Source organism: Dermacentor silvarum, chromosome 7 (genome assembly GCF_013339745.2).
Source record: "Dermacentor silvarum isolate Dsil-2018 chromosome 7, BIME_Dsil_1.4, whole genome shotgun sequence".
NCBI classification, from domain to species: Eukaryota; Metazoa; Arthropoda; class Arachnida; order Ixodida; family Ixodidae; genus Dermacentor; species Dermacentor silvarum.
The window spans coordinates 43816023-43839633 of record NC_051160.1 but is presented as its reverse complement, the minus strand read 5'-3'; the positions used below and the strand labels follow the sequence as shown (position 1 = coordinate 43839633).

Sequence of the window (23611 nt, the reverse complement as noted above, 5' to 3'; positions counted from 1 at the left end):
AAGATAATCAGATAGTGACCGCACCGAGGAACAATTTATTAAGTCAGAATAGTGAGAACCCGCTGATTCAAAATATTTGCCAAATAAAGAACGATGAGTAAAAGACTGATTCTGATTTAATTCATAAGCGGAAAGCTTAGACAGCTTCGAACACATACAGCACCTTTTAATACAAGCACCTTATACGCTGTTCGCGCCATTTAGACAAGGCGTAATTAGCTCTGAAAGCACTTACATGACCCCTGAAGCTGTGGCCAAAGCTTTGCGGCGTTCAGACGAAGCTTAATTTAGAACGTCGCAAGAACGTTTGAAAGAACAAGCACGAAGATCAGACAAATAATGTGCTGACCATGGTTACACCATGGTAGTTTAATGATAACAGTACCAAAGTTTTCTATGGAAATTTTTGCAAGAGACTCTATGCTGCGGTGTACACGGCCAACGTGGGCACGCCAGCGACGAATACGAGTGGCCGCATGCCTGCGTAGCGCGCTGCTGTGTGCGCTGTCCGTAAATGAGTCACGTTTGCTGCGGATGTGTGTAAACAGTTTCAGGAAAGGGGGGTCGAGAGGTTGCAAAAGTCACGACGAACGTTTTAGGTTAAAAGTCCCACGCTGCCGATGTATTTATTTGGAATGGTGTACTTGTGTGAGCGCACTTTGTAGAAAAATTTAAGAGATTTCAGTCAAAACTTGCAGACGCCCAGAGACGTTTTTGGGGATGTAAAATATAAGCTTCCGGTCGCCGTTGCGAGATTAAAACGAGATTATCCAGGCAACCAGTCTAAACTTCAATATATTTCTATTGACATCTACCTCTCACGCAATGGCGCCTACGGAGCCGTGGGCTCCCTCGAAGGTCCAAGTCTGCGACGTTATTGTCCCTACGGGGAATGAGACCGTCGTCGACGCGACGGCCTCTATAGTTGGCGTCTCTGAGATGTACTGTGTTCAACACATGGGAGGTATCAACTTCCAAGTAGCCGTCAAGAGCATGGCTTCCATGACTAATCGTCGGTGCTGGCTGCCTTGCGATAGGTGGCGAGAGTTGTCCTGTCGTTCCCGTCTGCCCGCAGGTCACCAACGCAACCTGCCTCTTCTTGCCGTCCTTAGGCTCTGCCCCCAACGCAGATCGCCCTCAAGATACGGCCGCGCGACCGCGCGCGGCCGCCACATACGCAGTTGCAGCCGGAGTAAAATGCCGCTCCCCCTTATGCCTCGCAACGTACGTTGCGTGTCTTGCGGCGGCGAAAGACGACGCACTTCCTGCCAGCGTTCTACCCTTTCGCGTGGACGAGATTGAGCGGCGCTCGTCGGCTCCCCTCGTACGCTTTCACTCGCAGTTACAGCGTAGGGCGTGCGGCGACTGTCTTATCGCGCTTGGACTTTATACGGAACCTCACGGCGACGTCAGAAATTCACCTAGAGTGTCCATATAATTGCTATCGCAATAATAAAGCACATTTCACTGTCTGTTATTGTCCTGCCGGAACGCAATAGCCACGCACTATGGCATGTTGGCTCACTTACAGATGTGCTGCTGCATGGTATTTACTAAGGCGAGAGCCTTATATGTCTCATAGTTCAGTCGACCTTCAACGTCCTTGAGCAAAAACCGTGTCATCGAAGAGAAATCGTATACAATGATGACTTGGAGCAGTAATTTACTTATTACTTACTACACCGACCCGGCATCGTGTCTTACCTATATGCAAACGCTCGCGCAACATTTGTGGTGCGCGGATCACCGTCGTCATTGTGTTAATTAATATAGAGTTAATCAGGGCACTTGAACCCACGACCTTTGGTGGGAGTCGAACCCCACAACCTTTGGTGTTAATTAGGGCGAGGTTAATTAAGGCATAGTTAAGCTAGTGTCAATTATGGCACGCGAACCCGCGACCTTTGGTTGGAAGAAAACAAGTAATCAGAAGTAACAACGCATTCGAATGAGAATGTCAATATTTTAATGAATGTATTTTGAGCGCGCAGGCTTTCGCCTTTACCCTTTTTGGTGTATGTTAAAGTGACTGTCAATTTTCAACACATGAACGCCTACACACGCAAAAAGATATTGCCATTACAAGAAGAAAGAGGCATAACGGAATAGAAGGAAGTCATAACAGAATAGGGTAACATTTTAGCAAACACAGAAGCACTGCTGGCATTTATTCAATACATGAACAACTACAAACGCAAAAAGAAATTGACATTAGAATAATAAAGAGGCTGAAAATGACAGCTCTTATAGAACAATGCAGGACTGTATAGTAGGATACAAAAAAACAAAAAAAAACAGCAGTTTGCAACAAAGGCACACGGAGCCCACGGGGTTGTGTTACTCCTCCAGCCAATCACAGAAGCAAACAGAATCGTCGTCATGCGACCTTTTCAAAATGGCGTCGTACTTGATACGACTGTACTTGTGGTACTTGTACGTTCCACTATAACAGACGAGTGAAAACGTATAAAATTACGCGCTTATAATTTTATATTGGGGGTTACTGCCTTATTTAGGTAACAGAGAAAGGTTGAAGTACGAACTATATTTGCAGCCTCGCGGAGGTACAGTGGCTGGCGGTTATGAGGGCGTGGGCGGGGCTTCACTGCAGACTTAAGTTGTATCTGACTATAGTAGCAAACGCAACTCGTGCTAGTCGGGTACAACTTAAGAAGACAGGAGAGACGCCTCCCAGATGACCAAAGCGCAGTAGCCGATTGCCTCCAAGACTAAAGAAACAGTCCCGCTGATTTGTTCCCCGTCGGCGGGGTCATCGGCCGTCCGGCTCATGAGGTCAAACTTGAGTGCGTACCCATTGGTGGAGGCTCGTGTGCATCCGCCTTTGAGGGGCAAATGCCGCTGCCTTCTAAAGTTGTGCCCGACTATAGTTTCCTTCTGTGTCTGCCGAGAAAATCGCGCACTCGTCGAGCGCAATGCAGACGACAAGCGGGATGGCCGTCTCCCTTCGCGCGTCAACAAAAACCGTTGGTATGCTTAATTCATTTTTTTTTCTTGGAAGCATGGCCGCAAGCTAACCTAACCTATAGAAGTGGTTTTGCGCTGACTATACGTACAGGGCGATTCAGCTGGCAGATATCCACCGCTCAATACGTACCTTTTAAAAAATCTGCAACAACTGATCACAAGGTCGAACACAGAAGACGGGGAACGATGTACGGGCGAGGCATTTCAAAGAAGTCTTTGTAAGGAAGAATGAATGCGGTGTCGTTGTATTCTACGCAGATACAGACGATGTATAGGCTCCGGAACTGGGATCTGCGTAATTGAATAGCCGTGATTTCCAAAGAATCCCGGATCCCCGATATGCTATGTTTCTGCAAAAAGACTCAGGTGTCTGTAGAGAAATGCCTTATTGGCAGACCACCGAATCCTCGTCGATTCGCGCGATTATTATGGTCTCATCTTAAACTGCCGGCGATAGGCATTGCCCTTAAAAGACTTAGTGATGAACATCATACTTCCCGCCGTACTTACTATACTCTTGATTATGTTGGATGGTGAGTACTGTTACCTTATATCTTTCGAAACGCCACATAGTGACGCGTGTTTGTGGAGGCTTCAAAAGCGCCCTTTAAACACTGTTTGTTTGTTTGTTTGTTTGTTTGTTTGTTTGTTTGTTTGTTTGTTTGTTTGTTTGTTTGTTTGTTTGTTTGTTTACAGAGATGCAGGCTGAAAACACTGCAGAGCCGTTCGGAATGCGAAAGCTAAATTCGTAATTCTCAAATGTGGGCATTTAGAATGACACTATAAATATTTAGGGGAAGAAACCTGCCCCCTCTCCCCTCGAACGAACGAACCGAATACTGAAGTCCTGTAAGGAAGGAGGAAGAGACCAAATCACTTCATCGATGGTCTGCCATGATCACACGAGCGTCCAATTAAGGAACCAAATGCAGGGTGTTGGAGAAAATCCGTTAAGACTTCCCTTAAGATAGGAAAATGTGATAATCAGGCAATTCCCGCGGAATCGCTTTGACCACAGAAGCGTAAGCTTTAAAATGTCGAGCGGTAGTGATTGCACAAGCAATAGCTAGTGTAGGCGTGGAAAGATATCTCATTAGCAGAAAGAACCAGACAACCGACCCCAATGCAATATCCGTCATCCGAGGAGTTTATAATCGTTTCCAGATACGCAACAAGTTATTTGACGCTGACAATTTGTGAAGTTTCGCCAATTGCGGCTAATTTCACCCACAAAACCGCAACTGAACTGCCGAATAACGTAACAGTTTCCCGCTTTAGGCAGACATCCGTGACTCATTTTCGCCTCACCGTAGGGCGAGCGTCAAGCGAGCGCAGCTCAATTGCTTCATGCCTGACGCTTCGCAGCGTACAGAGGGCGCTTCACACTCGGCGCCAAGTATTCCAACATTGTCCGTTTGGAGTCATGATCGTAACTGTGATGCCAGAGAGAGAGGAAAAGGATAAATGAAAGGCAGATAAGTTAATCAGGACTGAGCCCGGTTGGCTACCCCGCACTGGGGGAAGGGAAAATGGCAGGTAACGATTAGGAGAAGAAGAGAAAGTCCGCTGTGGATATCGCCGACGTAGTGACAGTTCTCTGCTCTGTATCAACTGACGGCCACTCAGTCCGGATCGCAGACGGTCACTCAGGCGGTTAGCCTTCAGAAATTGCATCAGCGCTTTTGTGTTCTTTTGTAGCTGCGATGTGCGAGGTCACGGCCCTAAGGTCAATTGTTCAAGGTGAAGGGTTTTCTGTCCGATTGATTTAGAGCTGCGCAGAGGTCACGCCTTTCATTTTCAAAGCATGGGAGTAGCACAGGAGGTGTTTTATAGTCTGCTCGACACCGCAGGCATTGCACTCGGTGCTATCGGCCATTCCAATACAAAATGAATATGCATTCGTGAATGCAACGCCCAGTATAGTGCAGGTAACAGCCGCAGTTGCATAGGTGGGTCAAGAGAATGGAACCGATGGTGAGTGAATTCAGCTGTGGGCCACGTAACTTCTCAAATGTCACACGGTGCGCTAGCTTGTTTAAGCGTTGGGCTGCGTCAGTCCTCGATAAAGGTACAGAAACAAGGTTTGTTCCTTCGTGTGCGTTCCCAGCTTCGTCGGCGAGGTCGTTGCCGGAGATACCGCAATGACCTGGCAGCCACTGTAACACGACGTTGTATCCTTTCGTGATCACACGATGGTGCGTTTCTCGTATCTCCGACACGAATCATTCACAGGACTCACGACGAAGAGCTGACAAAAGACATTGTAGGGACACCTTTGAGTCGCATAATATTTCCCACTGATTAGCCAGTTGGTGGTTAATATAACCCACGGCGACTCGGAGGGCAACAAGCTTCGAACCGGTTGATGATGTGACGTGAGAAATCTTGTATCTGATGCTTATTGATCGCAACGGGATAACCACTGCGCCGGCGGAGCTGGTCTGAGTGGAAGAGCTATCCGTATATATGTTGACTCGGTCAAAGTAGGAAGTATGCGAAAAATCTAGACTTGCTTGATTCAATTCCAATGTAGGCAGGTCAGTCTTCTTTCTTACTCCTGGAACGGAAAGGTGAGCTTCAGGTTGTTGTAAAGATCACAAGGCTGGCGGTGAACGTGCCGAGGGTGTGCAACTCGACGGTATAGAGAGGTATTTCTCCTTTTGCATGCGCCTAGCTACTCTGAGGTCGAGAACTGGCTTCATGCGCCTGCAGCTCCTTTCAGCTCGCCAACGTAGCGCACGAAGTCTCTCCAATTCAACATCAGACTCTGTGCGCTTCGATGAATGCGTGAAACAACACGTACAATCTTGCATTGCGTCTGCAATTGTGTCTTCTAACCTGCGTGCGATGTGTTTCTTGCATGTGTCTTCGTGCTTTCAGCGGTCAAATAAATATTGGGAAACGCGTTCTCAACAAACACCGACTTGATATAGTATTTGGCAGAAGTAGCTGTCACCAGGATTAGTAAAAAATGTCACAGTTTCGCCCTAAGGGCGAAGCAATGAATGCGATAGCAACACAGCAATGTCATACGAAGTAAGGTGAGCGGCTTTGGTAGCAATATGAATTGTAGTAAACATGAGCTGATTAAGTAAGCAGGTGTGCTGCGGCGTAAGTAGACCGACATGAAGAGAGACTCGATGACCACGAGAAGGCGCGTGTGAAACGGTGGTGTTGATGAGAAGCGCTTCCCGTGGGCAGCGCGTGCGAAGGGACACACCTGTAGCGCTGCACTGCCGACCCGGGCAGCATTGCATGTGTAGCGTGCGTTGGAAAATGTGGCCCGACTATTACTAACTGTGGTGTGAGCGCGCACAAACAAACATGAATAGATCACACTGAATGACTGCAGACAACGACTGTCAAAACGCTGGCAGCAAGCGCATACGCCGCACCAACGGGCGAAGGTACGTGCGGTCTATCGCTTCAACGGAAACTGAGCGGCGAATGCACGGCGCATAAAGGTCAGAGCCGTGTGGAGATAAGCGACGGTGCGAGCGAGCGACGAGCGCGGTTGTTGGCAGAGAGGAAGTGCGCCCCCCCCCCCCCCCTCCGCTCCCTCCGGGGCTGGCTTCCCGCTTCCTTGATTGCGCGTGGGAGATTGAGTGCGTTCGCTCTCCGTGATAGCGCGCGTCCCCGCACGCTTCCGCTCGGGCATACGGCGCGCGGCGAAGATTTTATCTATAGGGAACCTCACGGCGACGGCGACGACGACGGCGACGGCAGAAATCCGTTTGAAGTGTCCATATAATTGCTATCGCAATAAAACTGGCTAAACAGAGTGACCTTTTAATACACTACTTATTCATTTATTTTTATTTTTCAAATACTGTTAGCCCTTCCGTGCTGTTACAGGGTGGGAAGGGTACATTCAATCAATACAGCACAGTTCCAACTCTTTTTCAAAAGTTTCTAATGAAAAAGTGTTATCAAATACGCGCCGGTGAAGGTTATTAAATTGTGTAATTGTTTTAGGCAGGAACGAATATTGATAGATGTAAACTCTTGGCACGTAGGACATAACTGCAAAGGGATGGTTAGTACGTGATGATCGTCTACCGGGTGGCCGCAAGTATAAGCCGGAATCCAAATTGAATTCAATGTTGTAGAGCTGCTAAAGATACTTATGCATAGCAATTTTTTTTTCGAACAGCCAAAGTTGGTAGCTCTGCACGTGCGATAAGTTCTGTTACGGACTGCGTTCTTCGGTAACAGGAAAATACAAACCTCACCGCCAATCTCTGAACGCGTTCAAGTTTGTCAATAAGATATTTCTGATTTGAAACCCAAATTATACTTGCGTATTCCAGAGTTGGCCTTACTATTGATTTAGCACGCTTTTAGTTTTTTTTTTTTTTTTTTTTTTTTGACATCCGCTGGTACATCTTCTAGTTTTCGTCGTAGGAATCCAAGTTTTCGTTGGGCTGTTCCACATATATTTTGTAGATGATCACTCCAGTTCATGTCATGAGAAATCGTAATACCTAAATATTTTAATTTACTGGAACGTTTTATTTCTATGTCGGTGTTAATTATGTGCGGGAACACAAATGGCGTCTTGTTTGACGCAATCATGGAAGTGGACTTCTCATAATTGATTTGCATGTTCCACTTTATACACCAGTCATATTACAACTACACTGGCACTCGCAGGTTCTGGCGCGGTGCCCAAGTACTGCTCGTACCGCAGTCATCCGGGCATGTGCCTGATGGGCGTGAAGCGCTTCTACTGGGACAAGCGGTCCAACAAGTGTCGCCAGTTCCACTACAACGGCCGCTTCGGCAACGCGAACCGATTCGCGACGCTCGACGAGTGCCGAAGTGCCTGCGACGTCCGTGAGTCCTCACGCTGTCCGCGATTCGGTGGTGGAGACGATCTCAGAGGGCTACTGACACATTTGATCTCATTTATTGATCTTTAAGGGCCTGGAAGGCATTACATGGGAGGAGTAGGGGAGGGGGAAAGGGGGGGGGGGGGGGGCTACAAATGTGTGTTATACACTCATTTCCGAAACAAAAATTACAGAACAAGACAATTTCAGCTATTTTCAGCTTTTAACCTTTTTTTTGCGTTACACGAAGGTTCAGGACTACGATACCCCAGAAAGTAATCTATAGGAAGCCTCAGAGCGCCCTCGATCACGCACTATACAGTCGAGCGTCCCTACAACGAACGCCTCTATATAACGAAATGACCTGCATAACGAAGGATTAATTGTGTCCCGGTTCTGTTGTGAGCGGTGCAGTGCGCGACCTTTAAAACGAAGCGACCTGCATGGCGAAATATTTCGGAGACCCCTATATCACTCCGTTATAAAGTCGTTCGACGGTAATAGCTTTCCTACGGACCACCTCCGGTTTCGCCTTCCCAGGAGGTGTGTCCGTCATGACGTCAGAACACCGATGGTGGTCACGTGCAAGCAGAACATCGCCACGTTTTGGCACTAGGTCCTGCTTGCTCGGTCGTCTGTACTGTAAAAAAAAAAATGTACGCCCTTATCCACTCTTAAGGGAGTAAATTATTTCACAGTACTGTGTCAATATACACCGCGCCGCGCAACGGGTAGCCGCATATCAGATCCCCGGGCGATTGCCCCATGTGACCACCTTCACGTCATGACGTCATTACACGTATACTTCCTCAAAACCGAAACTGAAACTGGTTCGCAGAAAATCGATATAAGAAAATTGTCACGGCTATCTGACACTTTTCAGCATTTTTTGGCGCGGGGCCCGGAGCTATTTGAGGAGCCAGTTCTTTCACACGAAATTATATATATATATATATATATATATATATATATATATATATATATATATCCACGAATGCATCCGGCGAGCGTGCATCTGTCTGTTGCTACTGGCCCGACCCAGTAGCAACAGATAGCATCCAGCAGCCCCTCCAAATCCGGGAGGGTAAGCAAAGAAGGCACTTCGCTTCAGAAAAATACAATCCCGTGTTCCTTTCCGGGCAAAATTTTCCGGTCCTTCTTCGCACATCACGCCTCCATCAATGGTCGTGCGCGTGACGTCACCAGGGTAAAATCTGTTGATTGGCTCATCGACGAGGGACGAGTCCAGGAGAGTCCGTTGTGTGTCCTTAGGATGGAGGGCGCGTCGCGGGGAAGGCGGTCAAAGGAGGACAATGCCTTTTCTGCTTCTCTATTCTGGATGGCTGACGCGAACCGTATACTTCTTGCTACACTGCACGGAATTGATGTAACAGAGTCACTGGGCCTCTTCGATCAGCCGCCCCTGACAGTGCCGGACTGCCCGACGCGGTGCTTTCAGCGAATGAGCGTTGCGTATACAGAGTCTCGGGCAGTCCTGGACAGTCCGGGAGGACAAATCGAAGAACCCCACCGTGGACGGAGTACAGAGAAGTGCACGGGGAGGAGAGAGCGCGCGTAGAGAGTGTAGTGAAGGCGAGAGAGAAACCGCGGCGGCCATCTTCCTCCCTTCATAGCGCTGTGCGCCCAAATACTTTCCTACCATGAATGCCATGTGACGGTGATACACGCATACCGTTCGTGGCCTGAAAGTGCCGGGAACCAGCGTCAAAGAGAGGAAGTGTGCGCAAGATAGAATGACGATTGCTGTGTGGGGTTTAGTATAAGCGCCAAAGGGAGCAAATTTATTTCTTAGAGCGTATTCTAAATGCGCATTAAATGTTTTATGATGTCTCCTTTCAATGCAGGAAGAAAGTACGAGGCAATATACATGTGAAAAGAAGACGCGGGTAGATCGGAAGACATGCATCCTCGTTCCCCGATAGTACGTAATAAAAAGCAAGCCGGTACTTCGTTCGGTACGTTGTTGTTGTTGTTGTTGCTGTTGTTTAATTATAACTGCGACAGTACAGCATACTTTACGATTTTTCTGATGGATTTTACTTTGAGAAATTCAATTTTCGTTCCCTAGCCCCTTGTGCCACGTGGAGGGCCTGTATGGTAGGGGTGGTTCGGGATGAATTTCTCCGCCACAGATGCCATGCACGCTGATGCTTACGCCAAAGCCGGCGCCTACACCGACGCCGGATTTTCTGCGACACGGGGCCCTTGGTTCTTTAGAAAAATGGTCAATTTGTGAAGTTCATCCAAGAGCGTATTGGTGAGATTGCTGTCCCACGGCTGTGAAGTTTATTTGTGATTGGAAGATTGACCGCTATCGCTACATTGTAGCCTGGGACTAACAATAATAATAACACTAAACGAGAGAACAATATAAAAAACTCAAAATATTTCACAATCGTTACGAGTGAACTAAAAGCAGTGCAAACATTCTACGGGCATATTAGAACATGGCATAAAATTACTAATATGTACAAATAATGCTTATTACAGAGTCAGCATGCACGTGATCTGTGACAAACATACGAGTTACTAGTATAGCATAAGTATACTAGTTTCTGCCCAGTGAAAGCACTTCGTCCGTGGGACAACCAATTAAATAATGTCCTAGCTAATATGCGTGCGCCGTTTTGGAGAGAAATAGGACGTCCGCCGGACATCAAAATTTGGTTTTCGGTTTCCTCGTGACAGAATAACGTTATTCTCATGTGGTCAACTCATACAGGCCGAGGCTATCATGTCTGCAGCTCGTGCGTACAACATACTTTGCGTATGTTTTGATGCAATTGACTTGGATAAAATTTGGTTAGTTAAATGTGCCCCTTGCGCCTGGCGGAAGCCTACAAGAATTAGGAGCACACTATACACTTCTGCGCGCGCATCTGTACGCATACGTTTACACGTGATGTGCATGCGATCTTGCTACGAGGCCGTTCTGCCCGTTGGCATCATTCACATACCGTCTGCTGTGAACGGAATATTCATTACAGCAAACAATGTGCAGAAGGGCGCTGATATGTCCGCGCAATGTGCGCAACAGTCCCCATGATGTAAGCAAGGGAGTCCAGGATGTCCGAGCAAGGGATGTCCGCACGATACGAAAGGTGGGGCCAAACAATCGTGTGAGAGACGTCCGCTGCATGGATGTTTTCGACACATATCCTTTTGATACCTTTGTTCTAACAGCGGATCTCCATAGGATATCCAGTGGACGTCATTGCAGTAACTGGGTTCTCATGCAGAATTAGTTCAGTTCACTGCAAAGCGCATAAACTGCATAACTATAAGGCGGAAAAGTCATCATGATATTAAATGGGAATTATTCAGTTTCCCTCTGTGCATTATTTGCTTTGCACTCTGCACGGGCATCACATTCACATGCATGCGTGCGGCACCGGCGTGTGAAGAATTGGACAACTATACACACCATTCCAAAGACTGGCATTTATGAAATCAATTTATCGCATATCGGCGCCGCCGGGGGTTCCCTTCAAACACGGGCACCGTGTTGCAGTTAATATTGCACGCGACTGTAACGCATGCCGAGTGTTCCGGCGACGGCTGTTTTCATTTATAAAGTATACTGCAAATCTTCCAGTCACAAATAAACTTCACAGCCGTGGGACAGCAATCTCACCAATTAATACGCTCTTGGATGAATTTCACAAAATGACCATTTTTCTAAAGAACCAAGGGCCCCGTGTGGCAGAAAATCCGGCGTCGGTCTAGGCGCCGGCTTTGGCGTAAGCATCGGCGTGCATGGCATCTGTGGCGGAGAAATTCATCCCGAACCACCCCTACCATACAGGCCCTCCACGTGGCGCAAGGGGTTAGGGAACAAAAATTGAATTTCTCAAAGTAAAATCCGTCAGAAAAATCGTAAAGTATGACTTAACTGCAACCTACAGACATGATAGCGTCGGATTGTAATTTGAATAGTACGAGAAAACATAATTCTGTTGCGAGGCAACTCAAACACACACTCGTTTCCAGCATTTCTACCATAACAACAGCGGCGCGCTCGGGTAGGTTACTTGCGAAAACCCCATCCAGATGGCGCTCGCCTCCACGGCAGCGTAAAACGGTAGCGGTGCGCAGAGGCGAAGGTGGAGAACAAATAAAGCTGCAATTGCCGGGAAGCCTGGCAAGCATTCAGGGATCTTTGAATGCTATCGCGTTCCACTCTTGAAGGCGAAGCTTTAGCGCCCTCCATTTCAACAACTCCGCTTCAACAACTGGAGCGGCGAGGACAAGTTGCACCATGTCTACTTTTCTTTGGATGACGCTGCTCGTACCTTGTTCGAGAACAGTGGGACCACCCTGATGACGTGGGACCGTATTGAAGACCTCCACGAGTGTCGTACGCAAGGGAAGGGCCGAAGTTCTTTTCGGACCTCGAGTACAACTATATACCGAACGAGAACCTCGCCATCTTCACGGAGGAGACGTCTGGCCTAATCCGCACGCCGACCCCGAAATGTATGAAGAAAAGAAAGTTAGGTTCCTGATGTGGGGGTGTGAACGAGCAGCTATTCGCCGGATTGATACGCAACCCGCCCAAGAGCATTACCAATTTTTGTTACGGAGGCCACAACAATCGAGAAGACGCTTAAAATGCGCACCACGCAATACAACCGCCGTGCACTGACAACAAACTATACTGAATACGCCAAACACAAAGCGCTAGGCACCGACGACCTGCGCGAGACAATCAGAGCGGTTGTACGGGAAGAGCTGCAGAAGTTATTCTCAAGGCCGCAGCACCAGGTGACCTCGATCGCTGACTTAGTCAAGGAAGAACTTCGACGGTCACTGGAAGTTCCAGAAGTTCCCGCATATTAATATAGATTTCAGCCCGCATAAGCGATATGTCGCTTGTGCGAGACATGGGCATTCACGCAAGGATGCACCCACCAAGCTGTTCTGTTTAAAGAAGTAACTAAAAAGAATCGAAATATTTCTTTCCAGATAAACATTATAATTTATTATTTATTTATTTTCAATACTTCCGGTCTCATGTGAGACAAAGGCAAGTGGACAGTACTATACCAGGTGTTCCTGCGAAGACATTAAGTAACCTTTTTTTTATATTATTGTCTGCGGCAGATAGCACAGTTCTGGTCCTTGTGCTGGTCTACTCGAAGAGGCGGGCATTTCTTGCACGAGAAATCGAAATGCACAATCGACTAATATAACAAAGAACCAGAAATAAAGTTCTTAACTAATTACCTTACGGCACATATTGCAGCTTACAAATTTCAGTCGGTAAGCCAGTAAGAAATACTTACTCGAAAAAAAAATGTAGATAACATTATTTTCAAGATATGCACCATCAAACCTGCAATAAAAATGCACTATCGTTCCGCTTACTTTTTTTTTAACAATACACCGGTTTGATGTATTGAAGCACGAAAGTAGCTGGACCACTGATGTATTTCTTCGCACGGTTCTGGTATTAATATCTAGAAACTGGTGTCATCCTCGCATTTGGTTCCAAGTTCCACGTGGCTTGCGTGAGGCCATCGGCCAGGGCGTGTATGCTGATTGCGCTGGTTTCCATCCCGCCGCCGAAGTAATGCGTGCTTGGTCATTGCTATAAGGCGGAGGAACACCCATGAAGGGAACACCAAATCCTTACCTGCTTCCGAGGAGTTCAAGTATTCAGCCCTGAATAGGTACATAGCCTCAAGCGAGAGTCGCAATGTCCGCGACAAATTTCCTCTTCCCTGGCCCTTAACAAGCGTGAGCTTCGTTCAACGCAACGAGTTATCGCATTCACACGCACAATTACAACCACTTCTAAGGCGAAAAGAGACAAAATAGTGCGCGCCAATGAAGCCTAATCAGATGTTTATGTCGTTCAAATGTGTAACACTGTTTATTAATATTATAATAATATAATGGTTTAGTTCCACAAACAAATAGAAGACTGTGGGGGAAAAGAGGGGAAAGAAGTTGGTCAGGGCAACTTGATCAGCGCCATCAAAGAAGGCATACCATACCATACCAACTTGACCAGCCTCAAATTTGCAGACATTGGCTGCAGCAGGGCGGAGAAACATATTTCAAGCATAATTGCAAAATCTGTATACACCACTAAGAAAGAAACAGTAAGTGCTGTATACAATATTATAGAGAATAACAAAAAAGCTAAGCGCATACAGAGAGAGAGAAAAAAAAAGTAAAGAAACTGCATAAAGCACTAACACGTACATAAGGATACAATGCCTAAAGATACAACTATGCTCAATGCCATTACAAAAAACAGGAAATCAAGAAAAAACAGTTTAAGACACTGCATGGGTGAAAATTCTCACATCCTAGGAAAAGAAGTTACAAAAATCAGACCTGGAACATGTAACTACCTCAATTTGGTTAATGACCAGCTAGACCATTAAGCAAGCTTGGCAATCTGCGGCGCATCATCTGCATACGATGGTTTGTACGTAATTTTGGTATATACCAAAACTACGATTTCCCAGTAGTAGAAATGGAAACATAATGGTTTCTTAGATTGGAAATAGAGGTAAGATGTGGTATATTAGAGGATTTCTAAATTAGTTCTTGTAACTAAGTGCCAAGTGATAGTTAAGCAAGACACGAAAAGCGCGAAACAAATGATCTGAATGAAAGTTAGGACATTTGTTACATGTCGCACGAATATTACTTTTTTTCCTCAAGAGAAGCAGCCAGTTATTGTTAGTTGCGGAAATCGGAGCCCAAACAAGGCCACCGTAATTAGTGTGACTAATAAAGAAATTATTATATATTAGAATTAGGCTAGTTGTCGTATTGCATATACTGGGAGGGGATAATTATGTAACAATTTTATCCCAATTATCTTACTTTTTTCGCTTCGTAGTGATTCGAGCGGCGTTCCACCTACGCCATCACTGCAGGATTGGCCGGTTGGAAAAGCGTGAATAGAATCGAGCGAAAGGAATGGAATCAAAGAAAAATATAAAGCAGAGCGCTGGTCCTGTTCTCGAGGCTATAGATGTCCATCTGGCGCTACATGAACGACAAGAATAAGGCTGAAGTAAAATTTTAATGAAAATTTTCATTTGAAAGTGCAATTTCGCCTTTCGACATCACTTACCCTTTATCATTCCGGATGCATTTCACGACAATGCATCCGCGGTGATGACTTTGTCAGTATTCCCCTGCAGACTTTTTAAATATTTAGCTTCGTATAAGTCAGGCCTCTTTAACCCGTGTTCTTCATGCAAAGAACCTGAAAACCAATCACGTTTGTTTATTTTTTTTTCTGCCAGGTGTAAGGCCAAAAGTTCTCATGAAAATTTGTACCATAAAGTGCAATTTCGCTCTTCCACATCATTTAGCCTTTATTATTCCTCAAAATGTATTTCACGTTACGACTTGGATTACACCCATTCAATTGTTCACCAATCCCCCCATAGTGGGTGCGGACCATATATTTACTGCCGGACAACAACAATGACAACAAGGGCAAATGCATTTCACGACAATGCATCCGCGGTGACGACATTGTCACTATTCCGCTGCAGAGATTTTTAAATTTTTAGTTGCATATAAGTCTGGCCTCTTTGACCTGTGTTCTTAAAAAGAACTTGAAGACCGATCACGTTTATTTTTCTGCTAGGAGTAAGGCCTAAAGTTCTCATGAAAGTTTTCAGTCTTAAAGTGCACTTTCGCCTTTCCATGCATTTACCCGTATTATTCCTGAAAATTTATTTCCCGTTACGACGTTGTATTAAACCGCATCCAATTGTTCACCAATCTCCCATTGTATGTTATTCCCTCCATCCGCAAATTGTTCCTCGTATTTTCGGCAAGTCATTTATGTTTAAATTTATCAACCTCAAACCTATTGTCATTTGATGCATGCCAGTTGGGTCGTTAATGGGCCCGCAAGGTTGCGCTGCTGCGGGTGAAAATAATGGCGTACTTTTTTTTTTCTTCTTGTGTATACAGCCAAACAAATTTTACTGTCATTGTGTCAGCTAATCTTTTTATCTTTTGTTTCTTTCGTTCTTTCCGACTTCGTTCACTTTTTATCCCACGTTTCCTGCGACCAATTCACCACGTTGGCATGAGCCATATTTTTAGGCCACAACAATAATATGCTGCAAGCCTTTCTGCCGCTTTCTCCCTTCACCAAAAGGCAATGTTCCTCTTTTTTTTTTACATTTTCTTTCTTGATCCGCGCGGATAAACCGCTATACTGATATCTCGATCGTCACGCGTTGTTGGTCGTTTCGCTCATCCCGCACGTTCCATGTCGACGATGTCATCTGGCACGCGATCAGCATCACCATCAGCGTGGACACATTTCAACCACGGCCGGCCCCGTTGCAGCCCCACCACCGGCGCGGTCCGGCGCTGTCGCGTCCACGTCTTCCGCCATCGTGACAGAATCGCCGGGCGGCCCGGCGACGTTACACAACGGAGCATGAGGCCAGCGTGACGTAAGCTCCGGTAAGCCGAGAGCTATACCGGCGGAGGAGTATGCCCAGGACACCATCATGGCACATCCTGACGGTGCTCTTGCTGCTGATACCGCTGGCGTTACCCAGCTGCATGTGCTTTGCTCGAAGCCGGCGCGAAGTCTTCAAACGCGCCCGGCCGCCGGGAGGCGGAGACGGCGACGGCGGACGGCCAATCACGGGCCTCCAAGCTGCCGCGGGCAGCGACGACGCCGGCACCAGAGCGAACCGCACAGCCGCTAGGCCTAACAAGCGACTGCCGCACCTCCTGGACGTCGGTAGGCTCCTGCAGCTGGTCGCGACGGGCAACGCCAGCGGTCACCACCGAAGTGGCGGCGGCGGCAGCAACGAGTCCCACCAGCAGCCAGTGATGAGCCGGCACATCGACGCGTCCATGGCCGAGGTGGTGGCCCTGCAGACGTTCGACGGGGACGTCTCCTGGATCGAAGCCAAGTTCGTCAACGACTCGCACGGCGGCAGTCGCAGGCGACATCACCGGACGAGGCCCTACAGTGTCGAAGAGAGGCTCGCGCTGTTCATACCGGTGGTCGCTTTCATGTTGCCGTTCTTGATTTGGCTGTGCTGCATGGTGATATGCATCGCGCGAGCTTCGGCAAGAGGGCCGTACTGAAGAACACGCACGCACTGCACCGCCGCGCTTTTGATAGAAATGCAGCGCGAGATGTGTGGCGTGATGGTGCTGTGGAAGACGAGCCGTCTAGGATGAGACCGCGGGTTCCGCGTAGGCTTAAGAGAATGTGACGGTACCGCCACTCCTCGCCTCTTGAACGTGAAGCGCGTCGTCTGTAGCTGCTGCGTAGTACAGCCATATACAGCTGTGGGCCGGCCAAAACGGTTTTACGCTTTATTCTCTTCCTGTGTTTTTCTTGACACTTAATTTGTAACATATGGTGCAAGAAGGGAGGGGGGGGGGGGGTGCGGCGTATACAAAATTTTTTTCTGGATAACTTGCTGGTTTATCAGCACGTGGATAAACGTACGTGATTCATTCGCGGTACAAGTAGTTTACTAGTTTGTAGATCGCTTAATTTTCACGCAAAAGTAAATCATTTTCTGTATAGTGGCGCAGTATGTGTCGTGTCTTCGTGCACCTTGGACGCAGTCAAAAGAAAGGATTCATCATCATCATCAGCCTATATTTATGCCCACTGCAGGACGAAGTCCTCTCCCTGCAATCTCCAATTACCCCTGTCTTGCGCTAGCTGATTCCAACTTGCGCCTGCAAATTTCCTAACTTCATCACGCCACCTTATTTGCTGCTGTCCTCGACTGCGCTTCCCTTCTCTTGGTATCCATTCTGTAACTCTAATGGTCCACCGGTTATCCGTCCTACGCATTACATGGCCTGTCCAGCTCCATTTCTTTCTTTTGATGTCAATTAGAATTTCGGCTATTCTCTACGGCTACCCGTTTGCTCTCTGATCCACACCGCTCTCTTCCTGTCTTTTAACGTTGGGCCTAACATTTTTCGTTCCATCGCTCTTTGTGCGGTCCTTAACTTGTTCTCGAGCTTCTTTGTTAACCTCCAAGTTTCTGCCCCATATGTTAGCACCGGTAGAATACAATGCTTGTACACTTTTCTTTTGAACGACAGCGATAAGCTCCAAGTCAGGATTTGGCAATGCCTGCCGTATGCACTCGAAATCAATTTTATTCTTCTGTAAATTTTCTTCTCATGATCAGGGTCCCCTGTGAGTAATTGATCTAGATAAACGTACTCCTTTACAGATTCTAGATGCTGACTGGCGATCGTGAATTCTTGTTCCCTTGCCAGGCTATTGAACATTACATTTGTCTTCTGCATATTAATCTTAAACCCCACTCTTACACTTGCTCGGTTAAGGCCCTCAAGCATTCGTCGTAATTCGTCCTCACTGTTGCTGAATAGGACAATGTTATCTGCAAACCGGAGGTTGCTGATATATTCGCCGTTGATCCTCACTCCGAAGCCTTCCCAGTCTAAGAGCTTGAATACTTCTAAGCATGCAGTGAATAGCATTGGAGAGATTGTGTCTCCTTGCCTGATCCCTTTCTTGATAGATAACTTCCTACTTCTCTTGTGGAGAACCAAGATAGCTGTGGAATCCTTGTAGATATTTGCCATGACATTCACGTATGCCACCTGTACTCCTTGATTACGCAATGCCTATCTGACTGTTGATATCTCTACTGGATCAAATGCTTTTTCATAACCTATGAAAGCAACATAGAGAGGTTGATCGTACTCCGCAGATTTCTCGATTGATGACATGGATGCGATCCATCGTAGAATATCCCTTCTTTAAGCCAGCCTGTTCTCTTGGTTGATTGAAATCAAGTGTTGCCCTGATTCTATTGGAAGTTATCTTGGTGAACGTTCTATACAGTACTGAAAGCAAGCTAATAGGCCTATAAATTTTCTGTTCTCTAACGTCTCCCTTCTTATGGATTAGTATAATATTGGTATTCTTCCAGTTTTCTGGTACATTTGAAGTCGTGAGGCATTGCGCATAAAGGGCCGCAAGCTTTTCAGGCATGATATCTCCTCCGTCTTTTATTAAATCGACTGTTACTCCATCTTCTCCAGCAGCTTTTCTCCGGGTCATGTCTTGCAAGGCCCTTCTAACTTTATCACTAGTTATAGAAGGAGTCTCTGTATCCTGGTCATCACTCCTTCGAATGAAAGTAGCTTGGCTCCTCTGGGCACTGTACAAATCAGTATAGAATTCTTCCGCTGTTTTTACTGTCATCGAAATTGCTTATGATATTGCCCTGCTTTTCTTTCAGTGCATACATCTTGCCTTGTCCTATGCAAATACGCGTGCAAAGTGCCTCGAGCGGCCAGCAGCGCGGCAATCTTGCGTGGATTCGCGGGCTTCTTTCACGCTCGGAAAAACACTGATGTAGCACGTATTTAGCAACAGAAAGCTGTATCGGGAGTTTCTCATGTTGCTCTACAATTTTCTCATTGGCACTTTTAATCTAATTATAATATTTGAGAAGTAGATGAATTAAGACTAATCATGTAATTAGGCGGAATGCAAGAAAAATGCTGGCTCTCCCGTAATCGAAAGTAGATGCAAGCATCAAATGGCCACCGGCAAAGCAGATTGGTTGGAGATGATACTAGCCACAATCTTAAAATGGCTATAGTGGACGTTCGAAAGGGCACACCCTACCACACTACACAGCCATCCGCGGCGCGCCGGACGCTGCCGACCTGGTCATGCAGCGTGGCGCCATCTGTCTAAGGAGGCGGCGCAAAATCCGCGCCGCGTAACTCGCGGACCGCTGGCGTTGAAAAGAGCACAGGCAACCCTGTCTCAACGTCAAAAGATAACAATCAAGGGTATGGTGCCCTGTATCTGCGTTTTGAACGTCGCTCTTGGAAATGACAACTAAATAACACTTCAGCGTACCAGAAGTTACAGCTTGAGTGACATTGGGAACAAACATAGGAAGAACTCGTAAGCAATATTATTTGTACCTTGTTTGGAGAGTTACTAGCGTATGTTGTGCGGTCCTGCACAAAGGCTTGGGGGCCAGAGACCGCATTTTCTCAACTTTTGACTGGATGCCCCGTATTATCTCGTTTTGTTCGCGCAACAATGCCCGGATGTTCTCGTTTGAGTGCCAGTGTATAACGGCTCTGGCTTTTGGCTCAAGGTCACTTGAAGGTCGCCGATAACGGGAAAGCATTTCCTGCTTAAAATAATCGGAGTATCTCCAAGCGACGGCAAACAACATTACCTTGGTTCTGTCCAGCTACGTGGTATTTGCATATTTTTAAATTTTGGTGCATGATAGTTGGGACACCCTGTATATAGGTCAAACTGGGCGGCGCGTTAATTAGCACGGGAGCGTGAGCTTTCAATTAAGAATAAAGGCGATGCGCACCGTGCCTGCATACTGCATGGCTTTCAAGTGTAAACATCGGTTTCACGAGATTATAATTCTAGGCAGAAACAAGAAAACCACTGCACGCACGCTTCTGGTAGCCTTCGCGAGTGCTCCATCAACCTAGAGGTAGTTGGCATCCGGCGGTTTCTTTCTCGGAAGAGGAAGGGGGGGGGGGGGGGGGGAAGACAACCACGTCGCGACCCAGAATACTTCGTTTTTAGAGAAATGTCGCTCAGTGATGTCGGATGACTTGCTCGGAACTTCGTCTTCAGATTTATTTCTTCCTACACGTCTTCCTTGTTTTTTTTAAATCTTAGCTTTAAATTACTTCCAGCGGTGGCGAGTCATCGGGAGTCAACGAGCCCACGCTGCCACCCGGGCACCGCATCAAGAGGACCGTTATCTCGGTGATAAGGTCTTACTCCTGAGATCTTAACTATATACTACACCTCCTCCAAAATTAACACCCATCCCGCCGCCTAATTTATACCCCTTCGACCCTTCCAAATCCCTCACCCTTGAAGAAGCCGCGGCTTGGTAGCAATTACAAGCCAACACCATGCAGACCTTTCCATACGTAAATTACCAGGTTATTAGTCGCTAATTAAGAAAAATCCATTAATTACCTTGTCCAGCTTTAGTTTCCGCGGCCTCTTGGTAATTGGAAAATTGAAGCGAAGCTCTCCGTACAAGCCATGTCAACTTTTTGGATCTGAGAAAATGCGATTACCCGCGTAACCATCGCACCACGAATTTAGCCTATCAGAGCGCGCGAAACCGAAACTGGGATGCTGCAGCGAGGGCAAAGCCGCGCACCTCGAAGTGACTTTCTGCTTAGGTCACTCAGCAGCAGGCAGCCAGCGCGCAGCGACAGCGAGGAGCCCGAACGGCCCGAAGCCGGTGGCGCATCAATGAGGAGTGCGGGTTAATTTTTACGAAACAGTTAAGTTTCATTCATTTTTACCAGAATGACTTTCCCTGGGCCTATATCGCGCTATAAAGCCTGCTTCTACAATTTAGACTTACAACAGGAGGTGCGCGTTCCAAACGAGCAAGAACAAAGAAGTTTGTGTAACCATGGCCTCCGAGATCTGCGCGCGCAAATCGTGTAACTATACTACGATATACAACATAAAAAAAAAAAAAGACACTTGACATCAAAGGCACACGGACCGCGCGGGATTATGTTACTCCGCCAGCCAATCACAGAAGCATACAAAATCGTCGTCATGCGACCTTTTCAAAACGGCGTCGTACTTGATATGACTGTATACTTGTCGTACCTGTACGTTCCACTATAATTAAACGAGTGAAAACGTGTAAAATTACGCGCTTATAATTTTATTTTTGTGGTTACCGCCTTATTTGGGTATCAGGGAAAGCTTGAAGTACGGACTATTTGCAGCCTCGCGGAGGAATAGTGGCTGGCGGTTATGAGGGCGTGGTCCTAGGGAGGCACGCGACTAAACCGAAGTTACAGCGAAGGCATCCACGGGTTTTCTCCATTGCGTACAATCTCTCCTGCATAAATGTGCCGGGTAACATCCCAGTAAAAAAAACAATTGACTCCAATTACCTTTTCCAATAGGAATCAACTGGGACCAATAGGAACCAACTGGAAAATCCTTACTTCCAACCGGTTACGATTGGATCAGAGGAGAAACCAATTGGAGTTGCCAATTGAAATGAACTGGGCCCAATTGGAACCAATGGAAAATTCCTAGTTCCAATTGGTTACGATTGAGTCAAAATGAAACCAATTGAGTCCAATTGCACTTGCCAATTCGAATCAACTGGGCCCATTGGGAAATCCTTACCTCCAATTGGTTACGATTGAGTCAGGGATGCAACCAATTGAGTCAAATTGAACTTGCCAGTTTGAACTCGCTAGGCCCACCTTACATTCCCAACTGAGTCTAATTGGACTACCAATAGGAATAAACTAGCTAGAACATTACCAACTGGGAAATCATACTTTCAGTTTATGAACCCATTCAAGGAAACTGGATGAGTTATAGCTATATGTGCATGCAGTACTAAGGCTATAGCAAACCTGTTTCTGACAGCTAGGAATCTTATTTAGGTTTGCTGTGTGTGGTATATATATGTGCATTGGTATTGCCCATAGGTGCAATTGGTCATTCCAACCAATTGGTTTGAAACCAATTGGCACCCATTGGGTACAATTGGTCACTCCAACAAAACCAATTGGCCACGTTCCAGTTGGTTCAATTGGTCCAGTTCTAATTTACGAATGGAAATTTCCCAATTGGAGTCAATTGCGTTTTTTTTTTTGACAGGGATGTCAGAGCCGATTAAATTACAACCCCGCAATTTGCTCTTCCGATCATGCAGGATTGCAAAGAAGGTCCCATATTCAGAAGCAAATAAAATGTCTGCAGTTGAGTACATGTATTACAAAATATTTTTTAAGTCGCCCCGCCAACTATACTAAGCAATGTGCGACCAGACATTATTTGAGGCTTCTTTATGACCCGACATCCTCCTTGAGCAAGCTCCGTGCCGCGATCTTACAAGGAATACCAAGCTGCACAAGGGGGATATATACAGTCGAACCCAGATATATAGAATCTGAAGGGGATCACAAAAAAAGTTTGATATAGGTAATTCCATATATAAAATACAAATTTTATACAATAATCTTCAAGGCGATTTTACTGCTGTTCGTTATACACTGTAATTCGTTATATGTCGGTTCAATATACCCGGGTTCGACTGTATGCATCCTCCTCGAAATTGCAGCACAACTGGCGCCAAAGAAGACCGTACGGCGGTAGTACATTGTAACGTCCATCAAAAAGAAAGGCAACAAAAGTGCAGCAACAAATGAAGAACAGATGACATTGGCTGTATAAAGGCTATTTCTGCTCCATTGACTTTCAGGATGATGATGATGATGACCGTGGCAGCAGTATAGGTAGCCATCAACAGAAGGAGGCTTTCATTCTTAAAACTTAGTTTAGCACAGGCTTGGTGCAATTTTTCACTAAAATGCCTTTTTAGAGTGGGATGGCACAAAGGACTGCTCTTGGCACAGCTGTTTAACCACTGTGTCATATCGGTACTCCTTTAATGTCCCTCATAGTATCCGCGGCCCTTAACATTACTGGCATATTTTCGATTTATCGTTTCTTTTTTGTGTGTTAGATGGAGGTTCTGGACCTGGAAACCTCACAACAAATTACGGCAAGCCTCAGAGCACCCTAAATAATTTACTAACTTTTCACGAGACAATTTTAGTTCAGTTTCCCAGGAGGTGTACACGCGTCATGCCACAGAAGGTGGCCAACGTGGTAACAGAGCATGGCGACCTTCCTCTGGCACTTGCACCAGCTTGCTCACTTGCGTGCTGCGCTGCTGTGAAGGGAGGATCGTGTACATGTTTAT

General features: G+C 46.5%; 2 protein-coding genes across 3 annotated transcripts in view; both read left to right on the top strand.

Annotated features, from left to right (window-relative positions):
* Positions 1–9792, top strand: part of LOC125946721 (kunitz-type serine protease inhibitor dendrotoxin DaE1-like) — a 181067-nt gene extending 171275 nt beyond the window's left edge. Inside the window, exons 1-3 of one of the 2 annotated variants that reach the window (XM_049670588.1) lie at positions 3404–3518; positions 7639–7821; positions 9683–9792. In XM_049670588.1, coding sequence (XP_049526545.1) covers positions 3467–3518; positions 7639–7821; positions 9683–9711 — 264 coding nt within the window. In that variant the 5' untranslated portion in view covers positions 3404–3466 and the 3' untranslated portion in view covers positions 9712–9792. Of the gene's footprint in view, positions 1–3403; positions 3519–7638; positions 7822–9682 lie in introns of those variants that run through there. The other variant, XM_049670589.1, reaches the window with a different exon arrangement.
* A 6358-nt stretch (positions 9793–16150) lies between these two features.
* On the top strand, positions 16151–17149 carry LOC119457962 (uncharacterized). Its single transcript, XM_037719745.2, has one exon. It carries the CDS (start codon positions 16326–16328, stop codon positions 16932–16934), a length of 609 nt encoding a protein of 202 aa, XP_037575673.1. The 5' UTR covers positions 16151–16325; the 3' UTR covers positions 16935–17149.
* The last annotated feature ends 6462 nt before the right edge of the window (positions 17150–23611 follow it).

Coding starts and splice junctions, on each gene's coding strand:
- LOC119457962 (XM_037719745.2), top strand. CDS start 16,326: ATGCCCAGGACACCATCATGGCACATCCTGACGGTGCTCTTGCTGCTG.